The sequence below is a fragment of the Rhipicephalus microplus genome, chromosome 9, assembly GCF_043290135.1.
Source record: "Rhipicephalus microplus isolate Deutch F79 chromosome 9, USDA_Rmic, whole genome shotgun sequence".
Taxonomy (NCBI): Eukaryota; Metazoa; Arthropoda; class Arachnida; order Ixodida; family Ixodidae; genus Rhipicephalus; species Rhipicephalus microplus.
In genome coordinates, this window is record NC_134708.1 from 5,077,228 (window position 1) to 5,092,586 (window position 15,359).

The 15,359-nt window shown below is 43.8% G+C and overlaps 1 protein-coding gene across 13 annotated transcripts in view; it reads right to left on the minus strand.

The window, feature by feature from the left end:
* Window positions 1-15,359, minus strand: part of shot (dystonin-like protein short stop) — a 710,700-nt gene that overhangs the window by 561,982 nt on the left and 133,359 nt on the right. For all 13 annotated transcript variants that reach the window (XM_075874376.1, XM_075874375.1, XM_075874379.1 and 10 more), the window contains 7 exons: window positions 12,461-12,627; window positions 11,790-11,905; window positions 10,491-10,972; window positions 9,276-9,502; window positions 6,597-7,098; window positions 5,391-5,669; window positions 2,550-2,819 (listed from right to left, as the gene is read on the minus strand). In XM_075874376.1, coding sequence (XP_075730491.1) covers window positions 2,550-2,819; window positions 5,391-5,669; window positions 6,597-7,098; window positions 9,276-9,502; window positions 10,491-10,972; window positions 11,790-11,905; window positions 12,461-12,627 — 2,043 coding nt within the window. The remainder of the gene's footprint in view (window positions 1-2,549; window positions 2,820-5,390; window positions 5,670-6,596; window positions 7,099-9,275; window positions 9,503-10,490; window positions 10,973-11,789; window positions 11,906-12,460; window positions 12,628-15,359) is intronic.

A 15,359-nucleotide genomic window follows, 5' to 3' on the forward strand; every position in this document is an offset into this window, starting at 1 on the left:
TGCTCACCGAGTTGAAGGCTATGGCATTGAAGATTATTTTGAAGGAATACAAACATGTTGGTGATATGGTCGAAATGCAGATGGGTATAATTATATATCACTTAGAAAGAAGTAAATAAAAAATTCTCATATATAACGAAGCTATCTCTGCGTCAAACTGGCATTGTTGTAACAAGGTTAGACTGTATGATGAACTGCTTCGTCTAAATCAAGACAGCAAATTGCTAGGCCGCACACAGGTTACATGCTCGCGCAACTGTGGGCAACTTTTTGCAGAAGTGAAATTCTTCCATGTGCTTATTGCGAAATACGGTAGTCTCCGCAACAGTAAAAAACCAGAAGTTTCAATTCCTTCATTCAGATCTGAGACCTCATATTACTTTTGTCGTTCAATTCATGTGGAGTTATAATTCAGGCACAGCCCCAAGAATACCACTTCAGGCTTTGGTTCAGTTCCTGCTTCCGAGGCAATACTTTACAAGGAAGAATGGGCATATTTGTCATGACCAAACTGAACTGCAAAATATTTTATTTTATTTAAAACAAGGAATCTGCAGATATGATTCTTTTAGGTTCAAAGTGGAAGCAACTTTGAATAGTTGCAGGATTTGACTTTCGGTAGAATGCAAGTGACAACCTACAAAACATGTCAAGTTTTAAAATTTACCTGCCATACTTAGAGCATATAAGCTGGTATAACAAGATTTTTAAAATAGGGGTACACAAATATTCAAAATTTTGAATATTTTTCCAACAGTGTGCTATTCTATTCGATTCACAATGGAATTTCGATATTCAAACTATTTAAACTTCCCGAAGATAAACACAGTGAACATCCAAGTTCCAGCAGCCTCTTCAAATTTTCAATACACTTCACCCCATACATTATAGTATTGCGGCGAAGCTGCCTTTCAAATTTTGCAGCGGTCACAGATGTATCGACTTAAAAAAACGCTGGTTCAAGCTTCGAGATGATAGATGAGACAGAGGCGGTGGCTCAATTAATGCTGTTTTGGTCCTGAAACTAGGGAGGAAGTCTGCTGAAAAATCAGGCGGCGAAAATTTTCGGCATCTGAAATTTCAGATGTTTTGCATATTAATGTCTACAAGGCGGATTTGTAACCCCGAAAAAGAAAGCACACCCGTGTTCGCCACATCAGTTGGGCTTCCATAAAAGCTGGAAGAGGAGGAGACAACAGCATCTTTGCCTTTCATGCGTAAAGTGTTTTCAATATTAGCTTGTTTGAAATTAATCATGTAAAAATGCGTTCACTCTTGAGCGAAACACTCGAATGAGCACCGTTCTTATTGCTGGCCCCAAAACTGCAAGTGGATAGGGAAACATTGAACGTACGATTTACAAGTTTGTCGGAAAGAGTCTGAGCTGTCAACCACAAGTAGCCTTGGGCGAATCTAAGCCCTTGTTTTTATGCAAGAAAATGAAATGTATGCACGCTCTCTGTGCAAGTGTTCCTTTGAATAGTGGCCGCACCGCGCCTGTACATAAATACAATTCGCCCTTTGCATTGCTTCATTCTTGATACAACTAAGAAACACTGCTGTGCCAGTGCTTCATCAACCTTGAAAAAAAAAATCACTAAGAATATGCTACTAATAGGAGTATTTAGGAAGCCTCCTCAACTTTTTTTCTGCAGAATTTCACTTCGAGGTATCTGAACAATATTTTATTTGAGAAGTGTTCAATAAATATTCTAAATAGCTTCACACCCAAAATTTTACTACTTGTACAGTTTTATTTTAAAAATTAAAAATGACGAATCAACGTAATAGTATTATGTTTATTAAACCTTGAAACGAAGCTTAGCAAAAGTGTAGATATCCCTTGAATAGGTCTTTTTACTGTATAGCACCCATTCACTGCTGTGAAAACAACTTTACAAAAAGTCCACATGCAGATTATTATATACAACCATCTCTTGTTTTGATTACTTGGAAATTCCCCCTAATTTAAATTCAAATCATAGGAAATTTGAGTACTGCAGTATTGATTCGAATATTCAAAGTGCTCGAATATTCGCTCCGGCCTATCAAAAACACAAACTGCCCCAGCACAGCTCTGGGTGCCTCCAAAGATGTATACACTCAAACCTCATTATAACAAAGTTGCATCTTGCACAAAAATAAGTTCGTTCCATCTAAAAATTCGTTATAAAGATTTGTTTTTAACACTAAAGCTATTGCACGACTATTTTTATTTACTTCATTATAACCGATATTTCGATATAACCAGGTTCGTGATAACGAGGTTTAAGTGTAGACCCACTTCAAAATTGTTGATTGATTGATATGTGGGGTTTAACGTCCCAAGCACTTCAAAATTGTAAACTTAGCTTTTCTTCTAAGCAGATTGAACCAATAATGGCCGCTAGTTACTTACTGCAAATAAGCTATTCAAGCAGGGTTTGCTTACACGCAATGAAGTGGAAAGTAGACTCTCTTGCACACACAACTAGGACCACGTAACGCTTAAAGCACGACAGAGAAGCGCATTTATGAATTGTGAAAAGGGTACATAGCTGCTCACTCACATTCAGCTGGCTGTAGCTGCACACAGCGGTGACTCGTAGAGGACGGGGCAAAGGTGCGCGGCGCTGCTTGAGGGGCAGCACCTGGCGAGAACGCTCGAGCAACGCGTTGACGATGCCCGCGTAGCGTGCCAAGTCCTCGCGCAGCTCCTGCATCTGCTGCAGCAACCGTTCACCCTCTTCCAGCGAAAAGCTGGGTCGGCTGAAAGTCGTGTTGAGTCGTTCTTCTCCGCGCTGCATCCACTGCTCGCACTCACGAGCCTCCTTGAAGAACTGCATAGGAACAGATGAAGCAAACAGATAGCAAAACCATGAAAAGGACGGAGGAAACTGTTTGCCTATTTAAACTGCAAAGTATGATTTCTTACATTGCTTACAATATTACGATTGAGAAGGTAAAAGGAAACGAAAGTGGTACAAAACACAATACAGTGGAACCCTGCTGCTATGTACCTCACTGCTGCGTTTTCTCGGCTGTTACGTTGTATTTCATCGGTCCCGGCATTGCTCTCATACAATTCTATGTATTGCGAACCCCACTGTTGCGTCGCAACTGTGAGAACCTTCCTGCATGATGCGTTATGATATAGTTCACTAAACTTGCCCGGGCACAGTCATTTTGATTTGACGTTTCACCGTCTTGGCCTGGCTTGGCTATGGAACAGGCTGCAAGAAGCCGCCGGCGAGTTAGAGAGGCCGCCCATAGATGGCCATGTGTGAAAAGTGCTATCACCATCATCACTGTGCTTGCAACAAAAATTTCACTACAAAACGCCGCAAGTGCGTGACAGTCCGACCGCTGCACACCGCACGTTATGACCCGTCTTCAGACGCTGTTGTGTGCGTTAAGCCTGTTACCATTGAACTCGTCAACGCAATCTTTGTCAAGCCTTAATGGCGTCACGTAAGCGAAAAGTGCTTTCTCTTGAGGAAAAGCTGGGCGTACTTAAAGCAATTTGCAAGACACCAGCGCAAAAAAGTGTCTACGTTGCCAAAAACCTTGAACTGCCACCGTCAACGCTCAAGAGCATAGTTTCGAAGTGTGGCGAGATTGAAGGGAATGCCACTTTCTTTGGTACGAAAGCCAAGCAAGCACATGGCGCCAAGCACGGGAAGCTTGTGAGGCTCTTCTCACCTGGTTCAAGCAAGCTCGCGCTGCCGCTATCAACTTCGACGGCAGCATTTTATGCGAGAAGGCGATGGAAATAGCTGACAGACTGGGCGTCATTGATTTCGCGGCGTGAAAATGGCTGGATCGACCGTTTGCACAAGAGGCACGGCATCGCTTACAAAATGGCCGGAGTGCCGGAGAATCGCAAAGATCATTGCAAACTCGATCGCAACTGAAGACAGGGTCATCAATGATGACGACGAGCATGAGGCACACGATTTCGATGTGTCGTCTGTGGAGTCTGCCGATCCCAACTTTGGAGAAGTCGTCGCGGCCCTGAACTACCTTCGCAGGTACGTCGCACAACAAAGCGACGCTGAAAGCAATGCGGCCTTCCGGATTATTGAGAAACACATGGTGCTTACCACTGAGCAAAAGAAGCAGCAGTCAACTATCTTAGAATATTTTAAATCTTAGGCTCACCTTACCGAAATAAATTGTTTGTAGTCAAAGCACCTGTGCTCTCATTCATTTTCGGAGCTTTCCTACCTCGTGCGTTTTCTCGGCTATTACATTTTTCCTGCCCGGTCTGCTGAAAAACGTATAAACGGGGTTCCACTGTATGCCACTTGTCTGAACCCTACTACATCTCGCACATGGCGAATTCTTCAGCATTACGACTCCACTCAAGGTTGTTACTAGTTCCTCTTAATCCTAAGAAAACATACCACAACGTTCCACAAAACTGCAAGGATGGAAATATTTGAAGCTGTGATAGCGATTCAGTCAACTTATTTTAATCAGATAACTACAAAGATGAAGAGATGGGAACAAGTAAATTAAGGGTACTAAACAAGCCCACTGGTGCTAACAAGGCAATATCCTTGAACTGTTTTGCTGTCCTTCTCATATCAGTATGTTTTTCTGCTGTGCGTTCAAAAATTTTCATGTATAGGCTAAGCCGACTTGATTTAATGCAAGTATCCTGTTTGTGCCATCTGTTCAATCTCTACAGAAGCACGTATTTTTGCCCCTCAAAGTGTAGGCACAAGTATTGAAGAGCATGGAGCGACCAAAGAGGTATTGAAAAATTCCTCGTGCGTAAATTATTGCTCAAAAGTGAAGCCTCATCTACCAAAAGACGGTGGATGTAGCAGCCATGTTAGTAGGCGCATGATAAACTGTCAACATTTGGTGAATAAAACAGTGTCTTTTTTAGACACCCGGCGCGTTAAACGTGGCAAATTTTTCGGGTCAGTAAACAACCTTACGGTTTAAAAAAAAATTGTTATGAAAGATATGTTCACTTTTGCTTTGTGAACATTCTGCTGCAAAAATTTCACAAATAGGGACTGTATTAAGGAAGTTACATGGGTTAGAACATTGGCTCCAGCTGGTTTCAAATCTTCTCTCTCACAGGGAGGGGAAAGCGTCGCCCATCGTCCTGGCTGGTTTAGACCAATCGATGAGCTGAGCGCTAGGTCAAGTCGCGGCTGAGTCACTGGGCGTGAAAGAAGGACTGGTCAGGCATACGAAGGACTGCAGGAATTGCTTTTCAAAATGCAGGCTCTGTGTGGCGCTATAATAGTCGAAAAACGTGATCACCACGGTCTACCCTTCGAGTTGCTGAGCTTCTTTGGCGGGTGTAAAAAAGAAGTCGGAGCCTGTTGACTGGCCCTTTAACCCCTTAGTGCGCCTGAGTGGGAGGCGTGGATTCAAGCGCGCTGACGTACCTGGTGGTAGTGCGCGGCATGTCGCAGGTGGGCCTCCAGGGCACGCAGCAGCTCGAGCAGCCAAGCCCACTGTGCCTGCAGTGCGCTAAGCTGAGCCTCAATGGCACGCGCGGCTGGGTGCTGCTGGCGCACAAGGGACGACCCCAGGTCCAATGTTGCGTTGAAGGCAGATTCACGTGCCTCGACTTCGGCTGTCAGGGTTCCCTGATGCTGCTCCAGATCAACCAGGTTGAGCGTCGGACTGCTCCAGTCACGCATGACTTCTGGCTGCTGCCGCTCCTGCAGGTGCCCCAGATTCATGTACCGTTAACGACAGCTTATCCAATCTATCATAACAATAAAAACAATAACAATAAATAATGATGATATCTGGCGTTCCATGTCCCATAACCAAGATATGATTATGTGGAATACCGCAGTGGAGGGCTCTGGAAATTTCAAGCATCTGGTGTTCCTTAACCTGTACCAACATTGCACAATACACAGGCCTCTGCCATTTTGCCTCCCTCAAATGCAACCACCATAGCCAGGATCGAGCCCGCGACTTTCAAGTCAACAGCCAAGCACCGCATCCACTGCTCCACAGCAGCAGGCAATCTATGCTAGCCACAACTCGCGACAAAAAAGAGCAAAGGAAACAACGAATAAACTGAACATTTTGGCACCCACACAACAACACTACTAATTAAATAAAGACATACACAATGCAAACGATGACTCGCGATTTTAACAAACTTAAAGCAATCTGCTTAAAATGCAAGCTACATAAGAAGAAAAATTTAAAAGGAGGTTTGTGCATTCACGATTGTTATATTGGAAGGTAATCTTTCAAAAACCAAAGAAAATTATGAAAATTTAGGAGGAAATTGTGATATAAAATAGAGATATAGCCTATCTGCCAACACCAAATAACGTGCTCATATGCGTAAGCCTGTGTAGGTTAGTAGTTTCATCCGTAGCCACTACACGACACCATAGACTGCAAGGTCGCAAATGAAAAAGGAAGTACTTTGGTCGAATCGTAACAGCGACAGCATGGCTAGGAAAAAGTGTGAACTTTCCATGTACTGAAGCACATACATGGCAAGTGAAGGGCTTGAGAGTGTTTTTTGACTGAAGTGTTGCTCCCTTAGCATGGAGGTTGCTCCTTCTTTATGCCCAGGTGGTTCAGCAAAAACAGAACATGAAAAAAAAAAAAAAACTCACTTGCAGCCAGCGCATTTCAGCCGCAGCAGACTGGGCGAACTCGAGCAGTGAATCAAGGTCACTGAGCCGTTTGTTGGACAGCACCAGCAACTCGGAAAAGCCGCGCTCCAGCTGCGCCAGCTGCTTCTGGTACTGCGCACGCTCCTCGCTGCCTTCTTCAAAGTGTCCCTGCCTTGAGATGCACATGTCCACGTTTTTCTGGAATTGGTCAATGAGCCGGTGATCGGCCTGGTGACGTTCTAGGGCCACCTGCACCGCGGGCACCTCACAGCCCCACTCGACAGTCTCAAGCTGTCGCAGTTTCTCCTGCACCCAGTCGAGGCAACTCTGGAGGAACTTGAGGTACTCGTGGGTCTCTACCAGTCGGCTCTCGGAGATCACCTGCCGCTGCTTGGTCACCTTGCGCTCCTCCAGCTTGTACTGCTTGCTCGAGAGTGGCGCCAGCAGCCGCTGTTGGTAGGCCAGCCGGAGGTCAGACCAGCGTTGGTGCAACTTCTGCACCCTGAACACAGCACAAAAGCCGATAATTAGGCCTCAGGAAGTCGCACCTCCTGCTGTTCACTCCTTAGACACGCAGATCGGTAGGAACCATAATGTATGCTTTTGTAATGAACTAACTCACAAAACAAGTTTGTGTGGAGGTAATAAAATTATTGGCACAACCCTTCAGCATGTGCCCTCATTTACCAAGAATATGCCCTTCCCTTTAATTAACCAACCAATGAAGCAATCGCCAATACCTAAAAAGGTGACCTAAGTATACTGCACAGTAGAAAACACAAGTGCAGACTATCACCTGGAGGTTTGTTTATACATCACAAACATAAAAGAAAGAAGAAAGAAAGATTTTCCTGTTTGTCATACATAAATGCAGTGCGTGATAAATAAACCTTCAGTTGACAGTATGCTCTTGTCTTTTTCCCGTTTGTGTTTGCTACCGTGCAGAATACTTCCATCAAGTATCACCAACTGGCGCAATCATCTACTTTAATTATATACAAAGGTGATTTGTCAAGGATTGATGTGCGGGGGAGCACGTGCGCCCAGCCTCTCTTTCCGTTTTACAGCAGCACGACAGCCTAGTTGCGGGGACATGACTGTCACTTCGAAAGTTAATAGGTCCGTTCGATTCGCCTAAACCACGTGAACCAGTTCACGAAGTGCTGAATTTTGCCATTCGTTTCAGTGGTGCAGCATTGACAACCTCTGAACCCTGCCATCCATTTCGAAAGGTGCAGAAGAGGTGCAGCACTGGTTCACGATTTTCCTGCACCTCCTATGCCGACTGTGGCGGCTTAGTGCAGCCGCGCATGCAGCTGAGCAGACGATGCAGCACTTAGGTATAGGCACCGTACTCGCCTCTACTAACGCGGTGTGTTTTGCCAAGGTGCTTGCACCTCATAAACTGTCCGCACGTGCAATTTGCCATCGGCCAGTGTTAGCTGAACGGTGAAGCGAACAGAAATAAGGCATGCACCTTGTCGGCACATCGCCATTCGTTTCAAGTGTCATGCTGTGCCTGCACCACCGAACTCGTGCTGCAAAATTTCTAAACAACGCCTGCACAGTAGTGAACTGGTTCAGATTGGTGAGGGTGAATCAAACGGACCTAATAAAGCCTCTTGCGAAGGGATGGAACCCCCCTGCAGCTGGCGCTCGTGATCCCCCTTTCCCGGCACACGGAACAGGTTTCACTCCCTCAGCCAAGGAACAAACCCTCGTCAGGGAGAGGGAAACCACGACAGTAAAGAAAACCGACAAAACCGAAAGCTTTCTTCCTAGACCAGTGTCAGAAAGCTGACAACCGGACGCTTTCTGACAGTGGCCTAGGAAGAAGGAGGTCGAACCCACAAGCCCCTGCAAACCAAGGACTACAACGACCAAGGAGTAAGCGTCTACCCTTGTTTTCTGTAGTATCTCCTCGCGACATTTATGTGTTATATTGCTAAAGTATATAATAAAGTGTTGTAGTTGACGTAGCCTATTGCCTCATTCGCCCGAACCCGTGTGGCTGGGATGACTTAAGCTACGGATAGGGGATGTTAATCGGGCATGGTACGACTATGTGCGACTGAAACATTAGCTAGGCTTCTGCATCAGCCATACATAGGATGGACCCTCTACACATGAGGAAGGAACAGAACGTAGCATTTTTAGGCGTTTTCAGCAAAGCAGTTAGGAAGACGAATGTAGGGCACCGTGACACATCTTCAGCTTGACAAAAGAAAGTTGTTGTAACTCCTAAGAACCATCATTGGTAGGTAGTGCCTCTCCTAAAACATGAGACGGCAAGTGCAGAAACACTACTCAGTCAGTAGTGACTGACCCAGAATAATAATGTAAAATTCACCACTGTACATGAAATATCTTTTTTCATTGAAAGCTTGGTAGAAGACAACAGCACTACTCCTTGCTGCACGTGACATTGCACGCGCCATGACGAAATGGCAGTCGCTCGAATATTTGCATTGAAATATTCTTTTACAACCGCCTTTTCACTTCTGTACACCCTCTACTTCTAGTTTTCCAGTTTGCGCTGAAAACCACAAACTGTTGGGTGATCGTGTCACGGCCCCTTTAAGCAGCAGATGAAAGGACTGGGATGATAATCTGCACAAGCCCTTACGCCCCTATGTGAAAGCTTTCACCTGAAAAGTTGCCATTTAGAAAGAAACTCACAGCTTGTGCAGCTCCGAAGCCCGGTGGTATCGGCCATCAAAGAGCAGTTGCACGTCTCGAAAAAGAGCCTTGAGGGTGTCCTCAATATGGCGCAAGTCACGGTCCACCTGGTCACAGACGCGCTTGGCGTCGGCCGGGTGCAACCGCCCAAGCCGTGGCTCCTCGTCCGATATGCGCCGCTCCACATCGTCTAGGCGGGCATCACAGTTCTTGGCTTCACGATGGACCTGTCAGAGCAGGAACAATAATCTTATTCGCTGCACCAAGGTAGGCAGGCATCGACGCTGTTGAAAAATGTGAACATTGCACACTGTCACATGTCCCTAGGAAAAAGAACAACAACAAAACTTTATTTGTGGAAAAGACGTAACTCTCGCAATTTTAAATAGTCGTATCATCCATACTCTTGACAGTGACAATACTAAAGCAAACCTCCACTCTAATTTATGGATATATTACTTCAATCACCCCATTCTTGAAACAACAGCAACTTTCCAACTATCAACTATAAAGCTAACATCAATCACTAATGTTAAAGTGCAATGAGGTAAGGTTTATGAAGGAACACGCACATCGCATTAGGTGTTCTGCATATGCCTATGGAAGGTAAGAGGAATTGTGTGCCTCTTATTTTATACTCCTGGATGTACGAAACGTAGGCCCAAGCTGTGACGCTAAGCTTCCTTACCGGAAGACATCACACAAATAAAACTACACATTAAAGGGACACTAAAATGAAACAGTGTTTTCTGATAACTCTAAAATTGTTAATCATACCATCATAGGTTCATTACTAGAGGAGAAAATTGAGGGCAAAGTACAGATCTTAAGTTTTGTGCCGAAATCTGTGTGCGTCCCGTCATGAATTTCAAAGTGTATTTGTCGTATTTGGCCAGCACTGGCTTGACGAAATTTCCCGAAACTTGGTATGTGAAGTCTATGGCCCAATAAGTAGACATTGTGCTTCATTTTTGCCTAATAGGAATACGTGCCTTAGTAAACACAGTCAAAATTTATGACTTCAGGGCGTTTGGTGCCAGAATTTCAAGTCGCCGCCCACATATTCTTTTTGCATATTTTTCTTGCTTACTAAGAGACTTCTTGCAGCGAGTACTAAGACTTTGCAATAGTGAAAGGGTATTTACTAATAACATAAAAATTGTTTTCCTTCTTAGTGTCCCTTTAAAAGGTCCACATTAGGCGTTGATACCATACCTTTTCAGCGAGTCTTTGTAGTTTCTCCAGCCGTGCCGCTTCATCCTTTAGAGCACGCTCCCGTTCAGCATGTGCTGTCAGCATGCGCTGCCAGGACACCTCGAGGTTGTCTGGCGTGAGCTCCGCGTCCACGTGCAGCCGCTGCTCCCGCACCAGGGAGTGCACTTCATCGCGCCACAGCTTGTTTAGGCGCTGCTTGTCCTGCAGCCGTGGAGGCACTTCCTCTTGGCGGAAGCGCGCATTATCTGTCTGCAGCTGCTTCACCTCAGAGAGAGTGGGTGGGAAGCTGCGGCTCTGTAACAGTGTCGTACTCTGGCGCAGCCACGTGTGCAAACTGCTGGAGAGGTCCCTGTACTCTTCCGCTTTGCGCAGCTTCTCATCTTCCGCAAATGGGTGGTGGCTCGCTGGCTCAGGGAACACGTCGTACAGCGAGGAGATATACGTGATGAGCGACTTTTCGTCGGGCTGAGGCGTGTCCACATCTGTATCGCAGTGAATTAACTTGAGTCAGTAACACCTTTATGAGGGCTAGTTGGTTCATAATTAGAGCAAAGAAAGTAACAGCGCCAAGGATTCGTTCCCGCAGTTACTTTCTCTGCCCGAACTAACTTGTGTTCCTTTCATACCTCCCATTTGACACTGCTATGGTAAGTGCCCCACGTGTATGCACAAAGGGCTGGGTAAGTAGCCTTTGTTTGGTCCCACAAGAACACAACCGATCCACAAGACCCCTTTCTTTGCCTTTTTTTGACTGCCACAACATATCTTCTTCCTTACCAGGTGTGCATTTCACACCAAATATGCACAACATTCTAGCTTTTATTTCCTGCTCTACCAATCAAACCATACGGAATAGTTAACAGCGAAACTCAGTTAGAATGTGGACAGTAAAGAAAAGAAGGAAAAGAAAAGTCAGTCTGTCCGTATTCTAATTAAAAACACTGAAGAAACATTGTCCTTATTCTGAAACACTGTCTGTATTATAGCTCAACTACTGCACTGTTAGTTATTCCACAATGAACATCCACCAACTTCCCTTATTTGTTATTATGTTTCAATCAAACAAGTATAGGTATTGAATGAGCCACTTGCACATATTTTGCATGCTTCTTCCAGGGACGAGAACACAGAGCTTTGTGAAGCAGTCCTTCAAAACCAAAAGGGTCATCCAACTTTAGCGATCAGTTTGGAAAGCAATGCTTCAGTAGAATATAATGTGTATTCTAAACTTGTGAAGCTGGTGAGCCCGCAATTGTTGACAAATCAAAAAGCAGGTGGAAGAGCAAACAAAAAGCTCACCTTCGGGGTCGAGCAGCCTCGTAACACCAAGCTCTCGCTCGGCCACTGAGAAGGCCACCTCAAGGTTCTCGCGGACTGTTCGTGTCCGGCACGAACGAAAGTCCACGAGGTCGGGTCTGCATAAAAATGGTCACCACAATTTGTGAAAATGCAAATACTTCACCCAAGCATAAAAGAAGGCAGGCCACATGACCCTTAAAGGCAGTGATAAAAACAGTAACGATGTATCACGGCTTTTAGAGTTCGACTGCCTTAACGCCCACTCAAACAAGAATCGTAAGTGTAAAAAGAAAAATATTTGCAGATATTGTCACGCAGCAACAATACAAATAATTGTTTTCCACATGCTAGACATGTTGCTTCATGACAATGATATCATGTGTCACACGTGCGGCTACATAACAGATTTAACACATACACTGCCTCAAGTGCATTAAATATCAAAAGCTATTAACTTCAGCAGAAGTAGCAGGGCAACTGTGAGAGTGACTAGCTGCTTATGTTGGCAAGAAATACATTAGTCACAATGACCCCCAAGACAGGTGCACACAAATTAAGTTGCACTATCTAGCATCTGGGAATATATATTTGAATGATAGAAGGTTTAAAAGAACGACTTTTGAATTTGCAGCCCTATCACAGGCATACCAAGAGGTAATAACAAGCCTTACCGATTTCGGTGAATGATTGCATTGAAGGCCAGTCCATCACGCCAGCTGGTGGTGAAGTCCCGCACCTTGACGCCTGGATACCGGTCAGTAGTTCGCTGAGCCCAACGAAGGAGAGCATCCTTGGCAGTTAGGTTCTCGTTGTTCTGAGTGAATGTGATGTCCGAGATCTGCAGACAAAGAGAATACATTATTTAACATTCAGTGTAATTGATACAAACAAGAGATGGGTCGGAAGTAGCTTCTCTTTTTTTTTACCAGTCTTTTAGCCCTCTTTCACAAGCAAAAAAAAAAAAAAAGCCGGGGGGGGGGGGGGGAGGAATCTATAGATGACAAACAGATGATGGTTCACATACAAAAGCATGTCACTGTGAAATTTCTGATCACTTGCAGGCAACATATACACAGCTCCCCCTTTCTTCCTGCCCAATCTATGTACCTATTGCTTAAATAAATCCATCATACTTCCATGTGTACATTATATGAGACTCCCTTGCTGTGGTCATACCTGGGGCTACCGCAAGTCAACTTTTGCCTCCTTGGAGTCACCTTCCACACTCACAAAAATTGATATATGAACAGATCCTCCGGTTTTCAGTAGACTTTATGCACGAAACTAACTCCTTTGTTTTTGTGTGATGAGCATCTTGTGCTCTTGCAAAAAAAAAAAAAATATGTGAATAGAATGTACCAGAGGATAACGGCTAGGGAAGAAGACAAAGGGTGCACCTGGTCTGCAAGCACAGAATTGCATAGAAACAAAGGCTTTAATGAGCATGCACATGCAATTCTGCGCCAGTGCACTAATACTGCCTCCTGATCACATATGAAAGCAGTTCCATAAATGAACAAGAAACAAGGCTGATTCTTCGGATTATTAGCATGAGGGAAAATAACTGTTAAATGAGTTTAAATTCATCTGCCTGGGTGATAGCTGATAATACTCTAATGATGGCTCATGTATGTGATTCCACAAGCACGTCAAAAGCTCAAAAAAATTCTTGTATGTTTGGTGGCCTAATATAACGATGTGCAGACTGAAAAAGAAAAAGGAAATACATGCAAGATTTAATCCTTACCAAATAAATCTGCAATGAAGAAGCATTAATTAGGGCACTATTCAACATACTCGTGAAAATGTGCTAGATGTATAATGAAGCATAATAAAGCTGTGAAGTAAAAATTTAGGGGCTAGTTTTTTTTGTTAGACACAATATTAATGCAAACAATGATAACAAAGAAAGTATAGAGAAAGCCGTTAGTAGTCACTGTAATGAAATGTGAAGAAAAAAAAGTGGACGAACAGATAACCTGCCAGTGCAAGCAGCAAGTTACCTTCATCCCCCCTCCCCACTGGTACTGTTTTTCACCATGGCATACAAGGCATAAAATAAAACTCAAGTATATCTTCCTGCCCGGCCCCAACTTAAGATCAAGGAGGAGCCCTTCCCCCCCCCCCCTTTCCTAAAAAAAAAAAAAAACAATTGGGCCTGCTTCCCTGCATGGGAAGCATCAGGCAACGTTGAAGGAACAAAAAAATTGTCATGCTTCACGAGAAAATGTCCTGGTGGTAAATTGTGACCAAGCCCATGTCCATAATTTATTACAATGGTCTTTCCATTGACAGATATTTTGAGCAATAAAAAAACTTTTTTGTATTTTAGTCTGGAGGTGGCATTGCAAGATATTTTGTCAACTCTGGAAAACACTACGTACCTGAAAATAGAGAGAATTACCCTTTTCAGGGATACTGACAGTGTATTTGGTAAATAATAAGCATAACATTTTTGTCCGACGGTTCACAAATGTTCTATAATGTTACGGTTTGACGCGTCAAATCATAATAGCAAGATACATGCTTGACATCACAATGTCGTAATGATGTGTGAAACGCACTTCTCTGTACTTTAGAAACCACGCTCGCTGACAATTTTTACCCTATTCTTATCCAGTGGTTCACGTCGTCTAATTTTTTGTAACATGCATCAACTAGTCCATCAACATGCTTTACTTTAGAAACCATGTTACAGTTGATTGACAGTTAGTGAAGTACAAATATGAAAAGTGCACTTTTATTATTAATTTTAAATGCTGTATTGTAAAGAATTTCAATGCTGTGACAAGTAATGCTTACGTAGAAACAAAGACAACTTGTTCAAAAAATATGACTGTGCTTATTGTAAAATTACCGATATGTGCATCTTTTAGACATTTTATGGCTCTTCCAAATGTAACACTGCGCCATCTATACATAAATATAGCGAAGCAGTTGTATTTTGTTTTTAACTTTGTAAGCTGCTTGAGGGCTTGTGAAAAAAAAAAAAAAGATTGTAAATTATTGAAGAGTGTACAGCCACAAATAACTTATGTACTTTGCCGTAAAGCATGACAATTTCATTTATGGTATGAGTGGTGTTGGTCGGCAACGTGATGCATGACGACAAGGAGCAAAGCTAAACTCCACAGATTTTTCACTTTTTGCCCAAGTACCGACAAACGACTCGCCTCCTGGCCCGCTCTCAGGTGCTGCTGGCCAGCCTGCCGCAATGTTCTTCCTAACTTAGGAAGATTTATAAACTACTGTATGTTTAAGTATATTAGCCACACACGTTCCTGCGGACAATATGTGAACACAATGTGCCTTTTTTTTCCCACTGTCATTAGTGAGCGAGGGAAGTGCTTCACCAAGCACCGGAAAAGCATTAGGATGAACATGGCTACTGAATGTGAGTCAATAAGATTTGTTGGTGGTGCTTTAAAGGAAGAGAACAAAATCTAAGGCAAACAGAACAGTACTCTGTTGTAGAGGGCAGGCCTGCATCACGACAACAATTTCACACTGCATGCTCTCAGACTCAAATGCAATGTCTTTCTCGTCAGTGCAAGCAAAGAGCTTTCTGGA